This window comes from Molothrus ater, chromosome 6 (assembly GCF_012460135.2).
Source record: "Molothrus ater isolate BHLD 08-10-18 breed brown headed cowbird chromosome 6, BPBGC_Mater_1.1, whole genome shotgun sequence".
Taxonomy (NCBI): domain Eukaryota; kingdom Metazoa; phylum Chordata; class Aves; order Passeriformes; family Icteridae; genus Molothrus; species Molothrus ater.
Genome location: NC_050483.2, coordinates 50,557,957 through 50,578,826, shown reverse-complemented (window position 1 = coordinate 50,578,826; position 20,870 = coordinate 50,557,957). Strand labels below are relative to the sequence as shown.

The following is a 20,870-nucleotide window of genomic DNA, read 5'->3' as shown; positions in this document are numbered from 1 at the left end:
AGAGCAAACATATTAAATACTGGCTTTCTTCTGGCAAATGCCAATAGTGCTCCTGTGTTATTATGCATCTGTTTCCCTCCAGAGGGGTATTTACAGAGTGTTTGCTTATGAATCCTTTTATTTTTCCTTCAAAGTTGATGTCAAACTGTGTTAGCTTTCACCTTTGTATTCTTAACTAGTTCTCCCAGTACAGCCCTCTCTTTTCTACTTTCTAGAAACATAATTATCAATGGATTTCCAGTGTTTGTAGAACTTTCACTGAAGTAAATTTTGTCTAGGGAATACAACAGGTAGTCTTCTCCTATCTAAAAATGCTGTCAGGACAACCAGACACCACCACACTGCTACAACACTCAACTGCTTACAGATTTGGTTGGGCACAGGGGGCTTTGCAGCTTGCACATGCCAGGTCACAGACTCAAGTTTTTATATGGGACTCAAATGCTGCCTTTATCAGCATGTAAATATTTCCTTTATCTCTGTGACAGATTAGAGTTCAAAGGATGGTGCCAAGAGGCAAACAACAGGATTTTACTATTTTACAGTCCTTTATTCATATGCCTTTGCTGCTTTTTAACAAAAGATTTTGATTCTCCTATGGGAGCCTCAATTTTTAAAAAGTCTTTCATCAATCATTTTGGACACAGTGAGAGGATTAAAAGGTGCAGAGAGAGTAAATTTCTTATGCAGGGAGAAACAGAATAGGATGATTCAAGAAAAGTAGGGATGCTAAAATTTCAAGTACACAAGTATTTCTTTGACTGCCAAAGAAATTAATTGCAGTTTATTTTAAGTACATGGTAAATCTCAGAATGCTGAGATATTGTCAACTTTAATAGCAACCTACGCTGTTGGAAACAAATGGGCTACAAGCTTTGCTCCTCTACAGAAAAACATGGGAGAAAAGACAGCTTGGAAGTATGTTTTGGTCACCTAAATTTGAAAGATTTCAAAGATCTTTCCAGCAAACAGTCTTGATATGACTACTCATTTACTTTACTTACAGATTTAGAAAAAGCAATGCAAGTGACAGCTCGGTCAAAAAACCCCATTCCGATGACATGAAGGGTGTTCAGAGTCACAGAATCCCAGACACGCACGTGTGGTGGCAATTGCTATAAAACACACACAGAAAACATCAGCTCAAACAATGATGGAGAAAACCCAACAGGATTTGAAAAAATGAGAATGCATCTGAAAAAAAAAAATCACAGTTGAAGGTATAAAAATTATCAGAACTTCTCTAGAGTCATCCATGTAACAGATACATCACAACAGATACATCACAAATGGTTTGCTGATTATTGTGCCTAGGACCAGTGTCTGGAACTGACTATGCAGAGTGTACAGCATGTCAGATATCAGTTTGTTCACTAAAGTTCAGGGCCACTGAGATACTCAGCATGAACTGAAAATTGTTGATGACTTTGTGACATGGGATTTACTGGTAGGCCCAGGTAGAATTTAAACTGTACCAACTGAGATAACTCTGGGAAATGTAAAAGGTAAAAGTGTGAAAAGAAGCTCAGGAATTTTTAAAATGTAAATAATTTCAACATTATAAAACGGCTGGGGAAAATAACTTTATGTTCAAACTCTTCTTTACAACTGTAATCAGAATGAGATTGCATTTTGTAAATAAAATTCCAGATGTACATCCTGGCCCCCGATCAGCTCCTCCCCTCTGCCTTTGGCTCCGGGCGCCCCGCGATGCCCCCCAAGGCCACCAGGGGGCAGCCCCGGGCAGCTGGTGGAGTCCCGCGCTCACAAGCAGCGAAATCGTCCTTTAACATAAATAAATATATCTAAAACAACCCCAAGGGCGCAACAATACCTCAGTTATATTAGTGGCTTTTATATACCTATATGCTGTATTCCACTCAAACACAGACCTCAGACTTTTATGTTTTATTTCATAAATACATTGGTAAGTTAAAAAAAGCTCCAACACATAATAAAAATTAATAGTTTGTGTTACTCAGCTAAGTTATCTTTATATAAAACTTATACTGCATAGCTGCTATTTCCTTTTTTTCCCCACTGTCCTGGTTTGGACTGGGATAGAGTTCATTTTCTTTTGAGTAGTTGGTGTAGAACAGTGTTTTGGACAAGAATAATGTGGATAACACAGATGTTTTGGCTGTTGCTGAGCAGTGCTCACCCTAAGTGAAGGACTCTCCAGTTTCCCATGCTCTGACAGTGAGGAGCAGATGTGAAGCCAGGAGGCAGCATGGTCCAGGCAGCTGATCTGAACTGTCCAAAGGGATATTCCACACCATAGAATATCATGCCCAGTACATAAACTGGGGAGTTGGCCAGGAGAAGCCAATTGCTGCTAGGGGATGAGCTGGCCATCAGTCAGTGAGCCATTGCATTGTACATCACTTTTCGTTCTTGGGTCTTATTTATCTCTTTTTGTTGTCTTTGTTGTTGTTATTATTATTTAATTAAAATGTAATAATAATAACAACAACCATACTTATTTCAAACCACAGGGTTTGTCCTTTTTCCAATCCTCTTTTTTTTTTTCCAGCAAATAACTCAAACCTGTTCTTCATAGTTTGGTTTTGGTAGCTGTGATCAAAAATGACGTTGCACACTGTACAATTTAATGTCCTCCTTTCCTCCACATCCATCCACCCTCTCAGGTCTCCTTTGCAGCCTTACCCCTCCATTCCTCCCAGAGACCAGCTCCGAATTTACCTTCAGTCTAAGTCATGGAACCAGAAACCATTGACCACTCTTGATAATGGAGTTGGGTAACTCTGAGAGTGTGCAATATGAACACTCAAATTATGTTTTGCTTCTGTTCAGTCCAAAAATGTAAGACCAATTACAGCAGGAAAAGAATACAGCATGTATCTTCTTAATAACCTGTTCTTATGAAATATAAACAATTATACATCATTAAAGAAGCCACTTACTTTCCCATCCTTGGATGTCCCTGCAACTTGACCTGTTGCTATAGTGATCCTATCAGGATGAACAGCCAGGCTACAAAAAAAAAAGAAGAGGGCAACTTTAATCTATTGACAATCTATTTCAACAAGCTATTACTTGAGATTGTAATAAATAGCCCTGTTTTAGTCATATAAAGCACACAGCACAAGTGTAAACTTTTAAAGAATATAAAACCAGAACTGACAAAACAATTGTCATACTCTTGTATTTTAAAGTCCTCTGAATTCTTTTTTCACTGCATCTGTTTTGCATGCCTTTCTAAAGGCCAAGTACCCTACAAAAGGAACTGCTGCAATAATTCATTTAGCTTTACAAACCAGAAAGACATCCTCTTTCCAGTAAACCTGATAGCTTTGAAATATCTAGAGACAGAAAATTTGAAAGAAGGAAATGAGATGGAACAGGTCCAAGGTAAAAATCTCCTTGTAAAACAACCAGATTATGCAAATAATTCAATTTATGAAACATCCTTACAATTCAAGCTGATTTGGTTATCAGGCCTATTTTTGGCTTTGAGGGACAATAGGTGTTTCATAATGCCTAATCTAAAGAAGGGATGTCAAACGCATTTCACCCATCAGATAACCCAGGTGCTCTTTTTCAGCTACACTGTGCAAACAGACTGATACCATCAAGATAAACCATATGTTTATTTAGATTTCAGTTTAATGATTCTGATATTTGCTGGTATCTAGTATCCTCTGATCTTCAACACACTTAAATCACTTTGAAGCCCAATCTGGGCTGTGTGCATGGCAGCAAACAAACCAGGTCTAGTTTACAGGCTATCTGCCATGGGTTCAGCATGCCTGAAGACTACCAGGAAGGCCACAGGTGAAATTTCTACTATTTTGCTGGTTAGGTTGAACCTAAAGGGACTGTACACCTGGTGAAGGGCAATAATTCAACCCTACTTAAAAAATGCAAGGAGAAGATTCTAAAGAAGATAATGCTCAATCATCCTAAAAGAAGAGTAAGGAAAATGAGTGGCTCTCTCTCAAAATGTCTTATGAAGAAAAAAAGAACTGCTATTAGATGACTTACCACTTCACATCATCATTGTGACCAGTGTAATGTCTCTGGAGCTGCTCTTCCACGTTGAAGAGCACGACCACAGACGCGATGAAGTACACAGTCTCGCCCGTCGGCAGCAGGTACAGATTGCTGCGGCAGTCCCGACCCCTGTAGCCATAGCTAGAGTGCTGGTCAAGCTGCAATAACATCATCTACCCATGAAGAATGTTAAAAACAAGAAGAAAAAAAAAAAAAAGGATTCTCTGTCCTTGTAGTCTGTAGTCTCTGTCCTAAAGTCTCCATCTCTTGGCTTGAGCACAGCTTTATTACTTGATAACCTTGAGAACTCTTTCCCTTACTACAGTAGAGAGTTTAAGCACTTTGCAGTCTTTAAAACCTACATATCCTACAGAAAATACATAGCAAAGAATAGGGGAAATTTCAGATGTACTTTTCCTTTAGCATCCTCTAGAATTTGCTAAATACCAGACAAAGGCAATACTAGTTTTGTCCCAGGTGTATTTACTATTTACACTGCTTGACTAATTAAAATAAAAAATTAGACTTGATGGAAACACTGATAATTCATTCAGCACATCTCCCTGCACTACACAAGGATTGATTGTATTATCCTGTGTGCAGGTTGATTCATTTCATTAATGTGGACATGACCTGCCAGATGGACAAAAACCATAAAAGGGTTACATCATCCATTCCAATTTATTTTTGTAGTATTTAAAAGGCAGTGGCTCAGATTCTGATGGTAGTCATATCAATATGAATGTAAAATTAATTCAATGAAATGACTGGAATAATAATCTCATTTAGACTGAAAGTTAAATCAGCCAAATTTTGTAGTTTTATTCTTCTGAAGAGTCATTAGGGACTACAACTATTTTGGCTTTCTTTTTTTTATGGGAACAGAAAGAAACAGCATTAGCAGAATCTTGGCAAAACAGAAGCGCATTCTAATGCAGTCAGTATGGAGGAACTGGCTGTGAAAAATACATGGGCAGTTAATGAAACCCCATTTACATGATCTAAACAAGATACTTGTGCACTCTTCTGGATGGTCAATGACAAGCCACTCAAACTAAAATAGTCATTTAACGTTGTTGAAGTAATAAGGTCAATAGTTAACCTATAAAAATACCTATTTTAGAAGAAACAGCTTTCTGAGTTTTTCTTATAAATGCAATAGAACTAGTGCAGCATACCCAATTATTAAAGTGTGAATTCAGAAATAGAGCTTTTAGTCTTATAAACTATGTCAGCCAAACTTTCTTGAGATATTAAAGTGGGATGACATTGAAACAATCAATATCTTAAATTGGAAAGAATTTACTATCAATTTGAATCTGTCTGTGATGGTTGGTGTTACTACTCTAGATAGCTGGACAATGATTAACTTGTTTACATTCATTTTTCTCTTTAAGGCCAGAGAGCATTATGAATTGAAGCCAACATAATGTTTCCCTAGTTCAACAACATAAAATCAAATTTATAGTGAACCAGCAGCTGAAGTTAGTGTAAGGAATTGAACATCTAAAAAAAGTGGAGAACATTACACAAACATGCATAAGTAACAAATCTCAGTGCACAAAAATAGCCATTAAATGGGAAAGATTACATTCTTTAGGGAAAATCTCCTTTCTTTACTATTCTTCTTGCGGGGAATAATGCTGCATTCAACCCTTCACATGACTGCTGTTGTCGAACACTCAATTTCTTTCTATCAGCGTTTCTTCTCAAATGCAAACTCCTGGGGTTGATCCCTCCTTTTCCTCACTGTTTCCCACACTTGGATTTGGTGGCTTTGACTTGGATTTGGTGAGCTGGCATTTCAGGGAGTGTTACCTTGACCTTTTCTTTTCATTTGGCCTGCAGTTTTTGTTTCAAACCTCCTGCCTGCCAAGTGAGTTGCTCTTAAATGGATCTGGGAAGGCCACTGCTCCCACCCTGATGTCCCTAGTGCTGATTTCTCACTTGGATTTTGCACCTCTGCTCCAGCCCCCCTCACACTTCATCACTCACTGTTTTTGTTTTTTCATGTCCTAATATATATGATAATATATCAGAGGTGTGAACCTTTTTCAGCTTGCCCAGAGAACTGCTAAGGCGACTGTAATAACCCTTTCTGGTTCTGGAATGCCCTGAAATCTGTACACATTAGATTTTCTTCCTGCTGTTTCTCATCATACTCTGCTTTCCTTTCCATTTGTCCACACCACCTCCAATATTTTGTTTCCCTATCCCCATTCTTACATTATGGAGCATTTCTGGCTGTACTCCCACAGCTGCACTCATTTATCTGTTACAAAGATGTTTTTTCCTATTCCAGTTCTGTTACACTCCAATCAAGCAGTGCAGCTTCTCCAACTCAACTGGAATGAATGCCTGAAATATTGCTTGGTTTTCTTCTGTATTTGTCTTTCTTCTTAAATGATCTTATGCTCCTGCTCACAGTTTCTCTTCCCCTTGTTACAGTCTGTAAAGTGAGCATCACCTTCTCTCTCTTTTTTAAAAATTATTTTTAAATTGTCTTTCTAAACCTTCCATATACCTAGTCATTGCTATAAATATTAAGTATGGATATCATGATTGGATTTAATTGCAAATAAATTAGAAACAGAAGAAGCTAGCACAATATTTTTAGAAAAAAACTACCTCCTCCTCAATACCATTTAGAATAACCATCTAATAACCATCTAGGGTTAGTTAGATTGTTTCATTAATTCACACCTCTTCTATTCTTAGACAACCTTAGACAGGATTCTGCTGGGTATATGGACACACACCTGGAAGGACATATGAATACTCAAACTAAAAATAATAATCCATCTGGCAAATATTCAGTCATTCAAATAAGCTTAACTGAGAAACTAATGAGACTGAAATCATGACCTACTCTAATGATAATTTCTTATAATAGTCTGAAATATTGACGTCAGGTTCCACCTACATGCTGCTAATGACATTTTGCTTTGTGTCATGCTTGGGTGTTCTGTTGTTTCAGTGAGCTTTCTAACATTTCCTCCTTACCATCCTTAGGCCCCTTGAGTGAGGAGCTCCTTACAACTGCAAAAGACATCATTCAGTTCTGTGGTGATAAATAGTGAAAACCTGTAGAACGATATGGTAAAGTGCTGCAAGCAACTTTTATCACTGTAATCTCACCTGTTTTATTAATTTTATAATTTTTTTGTCTTTTTAACTCATCTTCACTTAGTTATGCATGCATTATCTATGCAGTTCCAGCAGAATGGGATAGAACATACAGCCTCAGCTGCAATAGGAATAATAAGAATGGTGTTACTAAATCTGTCATTAATCTCTTGTGAATACAAAGGGACTTTTGGAAACTCTCTGAACATTCTGAAACCACATGCAGTTCTATTTATACAACTTTGAAAAAGACCATGCAGTCTGTCTTCTTTTATGAAGTCAAAGTAATTTCCTATTTACACTGCAACCAGAAAAGAGATTTTTCTTTCAAGAGAAAACATTATGATGATGTCATCTCTCTAAAGATAATAGATACTACAAATAAACTCAGATCTTCTTGTGTTTATATTTTATCTTGAATCATCTATTATATATAATAAGATTACATAAAAGTGAAATGTCTTTTTTTAAGTAAAGAATATATTCTATCATTATACTTAAATGTGAAACAGGAAAACTTTCATATGTCATGAAACACTGATTGCTTTCAAGTTAGATTTCTGCAATTGTGTCCACTCATAGAAGTCAGTGGAAAAATCTGGTTGTTCAGTATTTGTGGTGTTTAAGCCCCCTTAAGATACAAATCCAAATATTATTTTATATATTATATTGTATAAATTTTATGGCTAAGCACGTATCAGTTGCACAGCACTACTCAATTCAGGGCTTATTCCAGTTGAATGCACCATCCTCTTAAGGACAATGGTGTACATTTTATAAAACAGTTTAAAATGATAAATTACTGCTAAGAACTAAACGAATGATTTTACTGCTGAGAAAAAAAAAACTGAGCTTGTCTTATGCATATTATAATTAATTATCCCATCTCACTACATTCTTATGATATGCCTAGTTTAATCCTTGGCTAATTAGAATGCTTCAGACTTAACCTTCAGGCAACATTTAAGCAAAATCTTTCTTAAGCTGCCACCCTGTACTTTACAAGGTGAAGAACAGCAGCCTCAAGAAATTAACACCTATTTTCAATGGAATGTCACTTCAGCAATTAAATGAACCCTATGACCTTAATCCTGCTATACTTTAGCTCGAGAAGTTATTTAACCCAAATCATTATGGAATGATTGATTTCCAGTAGTCCTCCAGCACAGAAAGGATACACCCATTCCAGCTTAAGCCTCTTGGCTGGTAGTTCTACTTTTGCTTCCAAATTGTAAGATTCCACTTGCTCTTTGGGCATGTACATGGTAACAGGACGTCCACGAAGAAACATTTTTACGTATCCTTCCTCTACAAAAGGTCAGAAATGTTTAATGTTACACAAAAAAGCCATTGGGGAGAATTCCAGTGCTCCTCCATCCCTTCCCACATAACAGTTTGGTGCATTACAATTATAAAATGACATGCAATCTCAAACTTAGAAATTTAGCAGGTTTTTTTTTTCCTAAATCATAATCACTAAGCAGACTTTTTAAAAAACATATGGAGTCCCTTCTTCCTCTAAATATTCTGAGTAGCAGAATTAGAACTAAACAATGTCATGAAGAACTACAAAACAGAAAGGTCTGAAATTGAATTTTTAAAAAAATGTTACAATATTATGGTTTTTAAATATTAAAAATGAAGGGGAATACATCAAAGATTACAATTAACGCAGAAATGCCACTTAAAATTAATTTTATTTTTTAATCAATGTTTACAGTTGAGCATCAGCATCTAAATTATTTTCCAACACTCAGTCGCATTCTTTGCATCCCAGTGTAAAGATATGCTTTACACTTGATACAGTGTTAGAGATACATTCGAAATAAGGAACACAAACAATTAGTAAGAGGAATCATGCTGATGTACATGCAGAAAAGATATGTGCTTTAAGAATTACTAAACATTGAGAAAAGAATGACAACATTGAGAGCACATTAAAAGAAAGGAAAATGACATACAGGAGAGAAGCTACAAAAACTCAATTGGCTGACAGAAGTAAACATTTCTAGAAGAAAATACTAAAAGTAATCTGTTGAACTGGTAAGAAATATTTTTGGGGCAGAGAAGCAGAGATTAATAACAGATCTGGAAGTACTGACTTGGGGACTTCATGGGGCTTATAAAACTAGGAGATCTGGGAAATGCCATGAAGGTCTGACTAGGACTTTTGGGAAGTGGCAAGGCCAAAGTGGGTGTCCTTTGAACTTCTGATGAAGTTTGTCCAGATTCAGAACGTGCTGGCTCTTGCTGCTCCATCGGCAGATCAAGGGGTTCAGCCTTGTTCGCATGCGAATCAAGCAGTTTTGGAGTCAGTGACATCTGTAGAGTTACTAGACAGAATAATCGTGGGCACAGAGGAAATGGAAGGGCAAAAGTAACAAAAATCATGTAAATGAAAAAAAAAGATACAATTTAGGACTTTTAAATTATGCTATGAATTTTTAAGTATCATTACAAATATACCACTATTTTTTAAATTTGTAAGCTAAGGCTTTATTTTAATTTGAAATATGCATATGCTACAAATCCTGACTAAATTAATAAGATTTATTGATTGAACAAATAAACATCATAGCAATGCTGTATTACCTAACTAGATGTGTATTTTGTCTTTACACTAAGTTATATGGGAAAGAGATCTACCTGACCTGTCAAAGTTACAGTTAGGTCTCTCTAGCTTCATTTACAGAGCACATACATAAAGTGAAAGCAACAGAAAACTTAATGCTAAAAAGAAGAAATAATAATGATGAAATAATGGTGACAGAAGGTTGGAAGTTCAAGATGTTTGTTAAAATGATAGAATATTGGAATTGTTTTAAAAATCTACTCCAATATAGCTGTATTGGAAAATAAAATAGAGGGTAGAGCATTAAATAGCAAAGCATTACAGCACTATTTGTATGCGCATGCAGCATCTATTTAATGAGCTTCAAACACGTGCCAACACTGCTGATGCTGGTGCACTGGAAGTCAACAGATTTTCAGCAATGACAACTACTGGCTGTACTTATCAAAGGCTGTGAATGAACCAAAGTTTAATTCACCAAGCTGCTTTTCTCATCTGAAGCTTATGGGACTCATAAAACTTGCATATAGCTATCTACAGCAGGAGCATTTGACCTAGTCACACCAGACTAGGAAAACAAACTACATCAAGTATATTACAACAAGTATATGAATTATGCCTTCAGAATGTGTATATGTCTCTCTCCTAACTGTAAAGAGGAACTTAGGCTGATTAGGTCAAGTACAGAGGTCATACTGTGTACTTATTTCTAACGTCTGGTAATATTCCATCTCTACTAGTTTTCATTCCTAACCCAAATACATTATCTACACAATCAATCTCCTCTTTTTCATACTTTTCTTAAGTAAGTTTATAAGACAGCAGAGTTCTAAATGTAAAGATACAGATGTAAAGACAGACAATCATCAAACTACAAAGACAGACAAAGAGTGAAACTTTTAGACAAATGTATCTTTTACATCTGCGGTTTTGTAAATTTCATATTGTTGTTGCATAAACGAACAGTTAATGAACTGAAATAAGAAGGACATCAATGCCAGTGGGATCTGCAGAGGAGACCACCACCGATTGCAGGTATAAATTTGTACAAAGAATACACAGAGGTAGAGACTCTCTAACAGACTTTGCTTTGAGAACAAACATTTTTGCTTTGTGAAATTCACATTTATTGCAAAGCTGAAAGACGCTGATTAGTGGAAAAACTGTTAGGATATAGCTATTTCTAAAAAGCACATAAATCTGTGATCAGATCACAGATATAAACATGCATCAAAAATGTGCATATTTACACTACAACTTAACTAAAGCTTTAGACACCAACGTGGTATGTTTACCAATGTAACTCTGCTTTATGACACTAAGCAAAAAGCAACGAGAAATTAGTTGTAGGCCTAGGTCTGTTTATTTAAGATTCAGAAAAATCTACAATCTACTCAATAAGTAAAAGCAAGAAAAAACAAAGGCTTCTATGATTATGTTAGGCTAACAGCAAACAGCCAACAAAGGGGCAAATTCTATACAAATTTCAGCAGAAGTGCAGAATGCCATTTCAAACACAGTGAACATCCACGTGTTGCCATATAGCTCTCTCAACATTTTTTTTTAAATTCAAATTCTTAGGACTAAGTCCGCAGGAATGTAAATTATAACCCGTTATTACAATTAAAGTGCACCTGAGGGTTATAATTCAGTAGATTGTATAATAAATGATATAACATTTTGTTTCACTCAAAAGAACTAGAAAAGTTTTAACATTGCAAAATGCACACAAGTTAGAAAACAGCTGTATATATAGTGAGTTTTTATCCCACCAGAGCCATTTTGCTTTGAGAGCTATGAGGTTTTGGAAGTGAAGCCTACCTTTGCAGTGTGTCACACGGCGCTTCCCTTGTGATTACAGAGACAGAGACAGAAGGGCTAGATAAAGATGTGTTTGAATACAATAACTCTCTAAATACCTGCTCTAGAGGCTGTCCAGTCTTAGTCTGCTGCAGGCTAACCTGGGGCTTGACAAAACACTGAGCCATACACTGAATTACATTCTAAACCTCCTTCCTCAGTTAGGGGCCTCTGATTCTACCATTAAAACACTGGCTTAAACTCCATTATGCAACCATATACTTAAGTAAAATACCAAGTATAACCTTCTTGGAAAAGTATTCATTTCAGTAGGAATTTTGTCTAGGTGAGAAGGACATCAATGTAGTGTCACATCTGTTTAATTACTGACTTTATCTATGGGAAAAGTGGCAGAAGAAAAAATATTACAACACCTTTTTTTACATGGTGTAAAGGAAGGAGAAATATTAGGCAAGGAAAGCATATTATGTGCAAATCAGAAGTTTTCCTTTTCTAAACCATCAGTTTTTATGGAAGGGGCGTGAACCATGAATATATTGTCACTAGAGATTAAAGTGCTTATTTAATTTCATGTATTATTGACTTCAAAATCAGTTACATTAAACCTTGAAATATGGCTTAAAAGCTTTATTGGATGCTGATCAATCCGTGCAGTAAACAAAAGATCTCCAACTTTTTCAGCTTAATGTATGATTACTGTCACAGAACTATGCTTAAAAATAATACAATACATCTGATAAATCAACACTTTTTTCCCCTTCCCTATTTTGCTAAAAGGAATCTTTATTTTAGTTATTGTTGACTTTTCAGAACAAAAATCACTGTGGTATACACTACTCAGCTTCATATTTTTATTAAGACTCTTCAAAACTTTTAACTGCTTAATGACAAGAACAAACACTGCTTTCACTTACACCTACTATTTCACTTTCAAAATCTTTCAGCAGGGATAGTACCTAAGTTGGAAAAAATTGAAGTGCTTTTCAAATTAAAGAGAGATTACCAAAACTGTAGTAACAAACCACCTTTTTATTTGTAATTTGACAAATTACATTACAAGGCTTTGGGACAGATGTAGCAATCTTTAGAGGAAACTGTTTTATGATTAACATGAACTTGGCACTGCTTTAATTACCAAAACCTTAATATTGCTTTGAAAGAGAAAACATATACGGAGTAAGAAGACATGGTCTTTTTTGTCCTTGTCTTCTTACAAAGAATATCAACTGTAAAATAAATCTCTAGCATCAATAAAATCTAAAGTGAACTGATCAACTTTTTAATACTATATCAGCAGCAGCCTGTAAATATCATGTTTAGATTCCCAATACCAATTTCTAGGCAGCCACAGAAGAAAGGGGGCTAGTGGGGGAACCCAATCACAGTTACTATCTGCTTAAAAATTTGAAAAGTTCCTACCTGCACTGAACATTGGTTCCTTGGGTTTGCTGTGAAAATAATGAAGAAATTACTATTTTAAAAGCATGCACATACAGTCTGCACATGTATATGTATCAATATGACATAAAACTAAAAATAAAATAAATTTTTGTTGAATGTATGTATGAATAAAAATACTTTTTCAATTAAATTATTTACAAAGTAACTCCCCAGGCAAAAACAACTGAAAACAGTAAACATCCTTGATTGCACTTTATATTCAATTCTCATTACATTCTCAAAATTATAGATCTTCCTCTACTAACTACCAAATTCTCTTCTTCTGTGAAGTTAGTCAAATTACAGGAGAACACAGAAACTGGCCATGAGCAGCTGTATCATTTTTGGTTTCCAGCCTGAATTTAAGGAGCAAATCAAAGTCTGAATCCTGCTTTTTCCAAAGACTTCACATAAAACATGGAACTGCCCCGTTGTTCCTGGGTGAATGACAGTACTTGATAAAACACAGAAAGCACATAACCATGATTAAAATGTCTTCTATTTGTCACTGCACAGCTGCCTGCAAGACAACTGGAAATGGGTTTTTTCTTTTTGTCTTGAGAAAATATTTGGGAAAACTCGAGGGGAAAATACATACAGCATGTTGAGAAGCTCTCTGGATAGTACTACCCTGGCCAAAAGGAAAGAACCTTTGTCAAGAAATTTGTTTCTAGTCATTTGTTGTTTTTGCCCTTTGCCCCTGTAAATCAAGTTTGAAAGTGTTGTTTCTGATGAAGAATGGAAGGGACACAAAGTTATATTATGCACTTATTTCTCTTCCCAGTTCCCTCTTTTTTAATGCAATAAAATTTTTGAAGTATAAGATAACTGCTCTAAGTTTCTTAGGGTGATCTCAAAATGGGTGAACCCCCCATCATTCTGATGGAGAAATGCTGAAGTATGGAGCATTCCTAGAGCTTGATGCCATCTCAACACCCTCTTCTAGACTGCAGTGGGCAGTAAGGAGAAATCAAAAAAAGAAACAAGACTGTGTCGGATTTTTGCACACAGGTTTTTTTAAGCATAAAAGATTCTCTCTCACTAAAATGAAAGATGTAGCAAATAATTCTATTGTATTTTTCCCTTTGCTTTAGTTTGACACTTATATTGAGAATAATATTTTACTTAATGATAAACCCAAAGCAAACCAAATTAATTCTGATTCTACTCCTGATTTAGCAACTTTCCATATTATCAGCCTTTGTGTTAATCATGCATCAAAATACATGCTTCAAGCTGGCATACACAGCCAATGTCATTTAGATAAATAGAATGATGTGCTGCCATTGTAAACACCAAGATGAACATTTTCTCTTACAAATGAATATATTTTTAGAAAACAAAAAAACTTTATGGGATGAAGCATTAGTCAGAAATGCTGCCATATTAGAGACCAAACAGTCCCTAGCTCTGAACAGACCATGCTGACCTATTCAAGCTAATCAGGCAAATGTGAAAGGCTGATTCATGACAGTAATAAAGCAAATCATCTGTACTTCCTAATTATACAAACCCTAACCACACACAGCTCTGACTACCCTTTTCCCTGAACTTGAGTCACATCCTACTTAACTAGCCCTCAGGAAGGCTTACTCCTGGCTGACAGCTACAGGAGTAGGGACACTTCACAGTAGCATGGGAGATTATGGTCATCTCCTTATGCTTAAAGCTTCTTGAAAGAGCTTTCTATAGCATTCTGGCTTTGCATAACAGCCTACAACGCTACAGGCTTTCAAAAACAAAGTCATGGAATATCTCAAGCTGGAAGGGATGCAAAGGGCTCAAGGATACAAACAGACTGTGAGTAGATGGTCAGGTTAACACACTCTTCCTCACTCTTTCACACATACAGTCAGCTTTCAGGGACAGTCTTAGTCCCAGTGTACAGAATCATCTTTTTCCTTCCCATAACTCTTGCTTTGTATTTTGCATGGTTGCTCAGTTTCAAGAGGAAGCATGAGGCAAGTCTTTAGCCAGCCTCTTCCACAGGATAAGGACACTCATTCTTCAGGGAGGTGAAAGCTGGGGTGCTGAACAGGCTGCATGGGACAGAATGAGGGGAAAAGTCTCTAATCATACAACGACTGTTTTCACAGTGGTGCCAACATCACAAACACCAGTTGAGGTAATCTAACACGTGCTCTTGATTAGTTCCTTGGAATACTTGCACTTTATTTAACCATTGCATGCCTTGTGTGCTGGACCTTCTCCCCAAATCCTAAGTGAGTGATTTCAACCCTCTGTGGCCTAACAATTGCAAAATGACATAACCATTGAGTTTCTGTTGAAATAGTGTATAAAAATTAAAAATGCATCTCAAGTACAGCAGTCAACCTTAGAGGAAAACCAAAACATTTTGCAGATAACCATTATTTTGTTGCAATGTTTTTATTTGTCAGCTAATTTGGAATAAATTTTCAAGCATACAGTATATCTATATAGCTCATAGAAGTCATAGCTTTCCTTAATTTAAGTGAATAAACTAATAGTCTCACTTCACCTGTTTAGTAGCTTTAACATATAACTAATTTCATATAATTGTCACCTTAAACAGGTAGCAGGATCAGAGATATATCCATAAACCTGACTTTGCAAAGCACTGTATTGTTTTAGATTTTGACCTGTAGATCTTCCACTGCACAACACACACTGAATTCATCTTTTGGGCACTTGATTTAATGCAAGTTTTTTATATAAAAATTTATATAAAAACACAGAGCAAGGACACTGTAAGATCATGTTTGTTAAAACTTTTACAAAAACTTTACTAAATTACTACAGCAAATTGGATAAGCAATGAGATCCCCCATTGGTAGGTGAAATAATCACTTTTCATATTCCAGAAAAAAGTCTACCCATCTAAGTATAGAAACTAGGTTTTTTAACAAAAACTATCCATAAGATGTTTGTTTTGTTTATAGGAGATAAAGTTATTTTAATCAACGAGGTAATCACATAATGGCTGTTGATACAATTTGATATGTGTGAGAGTAGAAAGTTATACACAGATATAATATAAAGATGTAATATACAGATGTAATATAAAAAGCAAAGCCTTAGGAAAAAAAATCCAACCATTTAAAGGAGATCAATACAGAAAACAGCAGCTCCATGCTAATAACTTCACCAAGGCAAAATAGCTGCATGAAGTTACACACCATTGCAACACTTCACAGAATTTGAAGCTTAAATTAGAGTGAGCTGGCTTTTTAGCTGTCCCTTCACTGGTCATTATGGATTTTGCTTGGTTTTGCCTTTCAAACCTTTCAGGCTCACTTGTCCCCAAGATTGTTGATGCTTGGTTTGCTGATTCAGATGTGTGCAGATATACATTCTCTACAAGGGTAGAGAGATTTTGTTCAAATCTGCACATGCAGAGAGACACTTTGTTCCTAAGTAAACTAATAATAGATTGTTTTTCCTCTCAAAATTAATATTTATTTATGGATATTATGGATTGCTACAGTAAGTTTTTTTCAGTTACATTTGTCTTCTAGAAATCTTGAAGTACAAAAATCTTAGAAACAAAATAAAACCCACATCTATTAGTTATTTTTTCTTATAATTATCTTACAAAAATGTTAAGGGAAAAAAAATTCAGATGCTAAGATAGAGTCAAATTTCCATAAGTACCAGAAGGCCCAGTCCTTTGGAATTCTGTTGGCTTATCAAAACTTCATTCTCATGCATAGATGCAGAATGCAAAGAAGGTATTAATTTGCGTAAATATTACATCTTCCTTAGTTACAATTTTATAACATTTTCTCTGAGAGTATTTAAATTTTTTCATTATTCCTTTAATTTTCTAAGCCTTTCACTGAGTCACATGTCAGGTTGGAAGGGATCACAGTTGTTCACCTGGTCCAACCTCCCTGAGCAAGCAAAGTTGTACCAGAGCACATGGCACAGAATTGTGTCCAGATAGTTCTCAGATATCTCCACTAAGCGAGACCCCACAATCTCTCTGGACAATCTTTTCTAGTGCTCAGTCAGTCACCCACATGGTAAAAACATTTTTCCTCCTATTTCTGTGCATCGGTTTCTGCCCATGCCTCTACTTATTGCTTGGCATTACCAAGAAGAGCCTGGCTCCATCTTGACACCCTCTGCTCAGATACTTGTAGACATCACTGAGGCTCCCTCTCAGTTGTCTTTTTGAGGCTGAACAGGTCCAGCTACCTCAGCCTTTCCTTGTAAGAGACCTGCTCCAGTTCCTTGATCAACTTTGTAGCCCTCTGCTGGACTCACTCCAGGAGCTCCATGTCCCTCTTGTATTGAGGAGCCCAGAACTGGACGCAGCACTCCAGATGTGCCTCACCAGGGCTGAGTAGAAGGGCAGAATTGGATGGTTGGACTTGATCATCTAAAAGGTCTCTTCCAACCTTGACAATTCATGATATTTTTTAATTGGATTGCCTCCCTCAAGCTGTGGGCAATGCTCTTCCTATTGCATCCTAGGATTCCACTGGCCTTCCTGGCCACAAGGATGCACTTGGACACGACCCATGGACAGCTTGTTGTCCACCAGAACACCTTCTCCTTTATCCATGCATGCAGGTCTATTGCCCACTTTTTCTGATTTCTTGCTTATCTGGATGCATGGTTCTTGAGCCTGGAGGAAGTGATCTTTGAATATCAGCCAACTCTCTTGGATCCCTCTTCCCTGCAGGTCCTGTTCCCATGGGATTCTTTCTAAGACTCTTGAGCAGGCTAAAGTTAACTCTTTTGAAGTCCATGGTTAAAATCTTACTTGCTGCCCTGCTTCATCCCCTCCTGGTACTGAACTCCAGCTCTTGGTCATGACAACTAAAGCTGCTTCCAACCGTCACATCTCCAACAGGGCCTTCCCTGCTTGTTATCACAAGGTCAGGCAGCACACTATTCCTTGTGGGATCTTCCACTACCTGTGACAGGAAGTTGTCATCAATGCTTTCCAGGAACCTCCTGGACTGTTTGTGCTTTGCTGTGTTGCTTCTCCAGCAGATGTCCAGGTAGATAAAGTCTCCCATAAGAACCAGGGCCTGTGACTTTGAGGCTGCTTCAAGCTGCCTCTAAAAGACCCCTTGCACTTCCTCCTGTTCAGGCAGCTTGTATCAAACAGCACAAAGAGCCACTCTTACTAGTCTGCCCTTTTATCCCAATCCATAACTTATTCTAAGTTCCATAGTTTGAACACTTGCTGTCTTGCTTCATAGCTGAAAACATAGGCCAGAAACCAAGCTATTAATAATGTAATCACCCATATTTGGGTTGTAAAATAGTACACAACCAGCTCAGTCACTCCTTACTCAAGCAAATATGCTAAAGGATCATTTTGTGCCACAACATTGACAATGACTCGTGTAATGGCATTGATGCCCAAAGGGAGCAGGTAAATTAAGTTATTAGTCAAGATTCATTAACAATGTGTTTTTGTGGCCACATCATCAGTGAGACAGTGAAACAGTACCATCAACACCATTTCTTGCAAAGGAAACTGCAATAGAACAGGTCAAGTGAAATGGCTGAAACTAAATTCTGACTAGGAAATACAGGAGAGAACTGCTTGACCTATACTGACAATACTGATGAACCTCAATGAAACAGCTATTTGTTCTAGGCTATCCTAAGTCTGAAACCCTCGGACAAGATATCCTCTTTTCTCTGTGCTGTCAGCAATACAGAGAAGCATGATCAAAGATACACAGAGATAGGCATCACTTCATTCTGCTTCATTGAACAGTACTTGCATGTAAACCTCTCTCTATGTTTATATTTCATCTGGCTGTCAGATCAAGGCATTCATAGTTCAGAGACTGGCTGGACATCAATCTACATGTGGGATGGGGTAACTGAATGCTTCTCAGCAATTGTTTTGGTTTTTCTTCCTCTTTCCTTCACTTCTTAAACTACCTTTATCTTGATTTATGAGTTTTCTCACTTCTGGTCTTCCTATTTTCTTCTCCCACTGGAGGACAGGAAGTGAATGGCTGTGTGATACCTAGATGCCAGCTGGGGTCAATGCACCATAATCAGAAACTCAAAGAAGTACTTGTCAGGAATATAAAGACCAAGGAAATCCATTAAGATATCAGAAAAGGCATGTTTAATAATTATGAACTTTCCTGGGAAACTCTAAGTTCTCACACTGTTTATAGTTTAGAAATAAGGCAAATAAATTTAATCTAAATATGAAAACCTGTTTTATTTCAAATGTTTTAATATATACTTTGGTCCAAGAATTGGAGCTTTGTAAAAAAAAAGCTTCCAATATTTTAAACAAGAAAAACTAAGTTCACTAAAGAAACTAATTTCATTATTAGAGCAGGAGGCAGAGAAAGGGGATAGGTACTTAGATGACATTACCTTTCACTGTTCTTTTTACCACTAGATGAACTGCTGGTGGAACCAGTGCGGTTGCGACTCCCTTTGGAATCTCCATAGCTTTCCCTCCGACCTCCTGGGGACACACGCTCAGCTGAACTGGTTCTCTTAATGGTGCTAATAAAACAAGGAGCAAGTTTCACAGTGGCACTTGTAAAATTATATATTCTACAATAAATATTTATGAAAAATGTATCAAGTAGAACACTAACCCTAAAAAAATAACTATGATTTTAAAAAAAATCTTTACTTGATTTGGTAAAGAGCCTATGTAAGAATTTTGGTGAGTATCTCATGCAACAGAGACAAACATACTACTTTTTCTTAATCATAAAACAGAAGATGGGCTAAACCAATTTCATAGAGTAGTTGCAATCACTTTTCTGAGTCACGTTTCAAATCTCTGACTACCGCTCCATACTTCTGAGCTTTTGGATTCTCTTACGAAGAAGTGAAAGATTTAAAGAGAAAGTATTGCCTGACATTTCCAGCCAGACTACAGAGAATGCCAAAAGTATGTCAAAATTTGAACACAAGCAAGCTAACTTTGGGTCTTCATCCAATATCAATTACTCTGTGGTTCAAAGCTAGTTTTAACATATTCCAAACTGCAATTAATGGCGAGCTAGCCTGCATTTTTTATTGTTGACAAAAATGTATGCTTCCTAGTTACATCTATGAATAGATTATATTCCCCACATGTCCTGACAGGAGGTTTCTCCAAGGCTTAAAGCTCACCCTACCCTCTCACTCTTCAACCATCCTTCCTGCCAAGATAGCTATCAAGGGAACTCCTCTGTGACTTTATGGCACCCCTTAGACACCCAGCTCTCTGTGATGGAAAAATGGGAGCCAAAACACAAGCAGTGCTACTTAGTAAATTAAAAGAAGCTCATTCAGAACTTACACCTTATAGGAGACAAATTGTTGACCAAAGCACTTCTCCCTAAAGCAGTGCTTCCTAGCAAGAGAGGGAGCAGCTAAGGGTGAGGCCCCAAAGCAGGTAATGCTTTACAGGTTGCTGCAGGCCCTTTGCAGCACAGAGGCTCGGGCAGCAGTACCCAGACTGAGGCAGGAATCACCCCCATGGCAGCAGGCGAATGACAGGACTCAAGCATGGTCTCATTTCCCCCCATTTCAGTCCTGTACTATTTTCTCCTCTGCAGAAACAACAATGAAAATATCCCCTTTAAGTTATAAAATCCCCATACTAAATAACCACCTTCAGCAGCTCTCTCACCCAGAAACCAGGGACACCAATGATTGCTTTCCAGTTCACATCTCTCCACCCAAATCTCAACCACAACCTCCATCCCCCCACTGTGAAAACTTCAGTACTTGCTCCTTTAAGGCCAGCAGCATCCTAGTCACACTTTTTTTCATCCCCAGCCACCTTCCCCTTAGCCTCCATTCACCCTCAGGGATGTTCTGCTTACCAGAGTACTCATTCTTGAGGACTACTCCAAACCTCCCCAGCAGTCCCTAACAGCTATCCCTACCCTGTCATCTCAGTCAGCTCATCTGGCTCTGTCCT

General features: G+C 37.1%; 1 protein-coding gene across 6 annotated transcripts in view; it reads right to left on the bottom strand.

Annotated features, from left to right (window-relative positions):
• The window catches only part of EML1 (EMAP like 1), a 122,056-nt gene that overhangs the window by 18,316 nt on the left and 82,870 nt on the right, over positions 1 to 20,870 (bottom strand). For 2 of the 6 annotated variants that reach the window (XM_036383455.2, XM_036383453.2), the window contains exons 4-10: positions 19,319 to 19,453; positions 12,953 to 12,981; positions 11,534 to 11,560; positions 8,319 to 8,448; positions 4,006 to 4,155; positions 2,925 to 2,994; positions 1,005 to 1,115 (exon numbers count right to left, since the gene is read on the bottom strand). In XM_036383455.2, the coding sequence (XP_036239348.1) occupies positions 1,005 to 1,115; positions 2,925 to 2,994; positions 4,006 to 4,155; positions 8,319 to 8,448; positions 11,534 to 11,560; positions 12,953 to 12,981; positions 19,319 to 19,453 (652 nt within the window). Of the gene's footprint in view, positions 1 to 1,004; positions 1,116 to 2,924; positions 2,995 to 4,005; positions 4,173 to 7,017; positions 7,036 to 8,318; positions 8,449 to 11,533; positions 11,561 to 12,952; positions 12,982 to 19,318; positions 19,454 to 20,870 lie in introns of those variants that run through there. The other 4 variants (XM_036383454.2, XM_036383457.2, XM_036383458.2 and 1 more) reach the window with 4 other exon arrangements.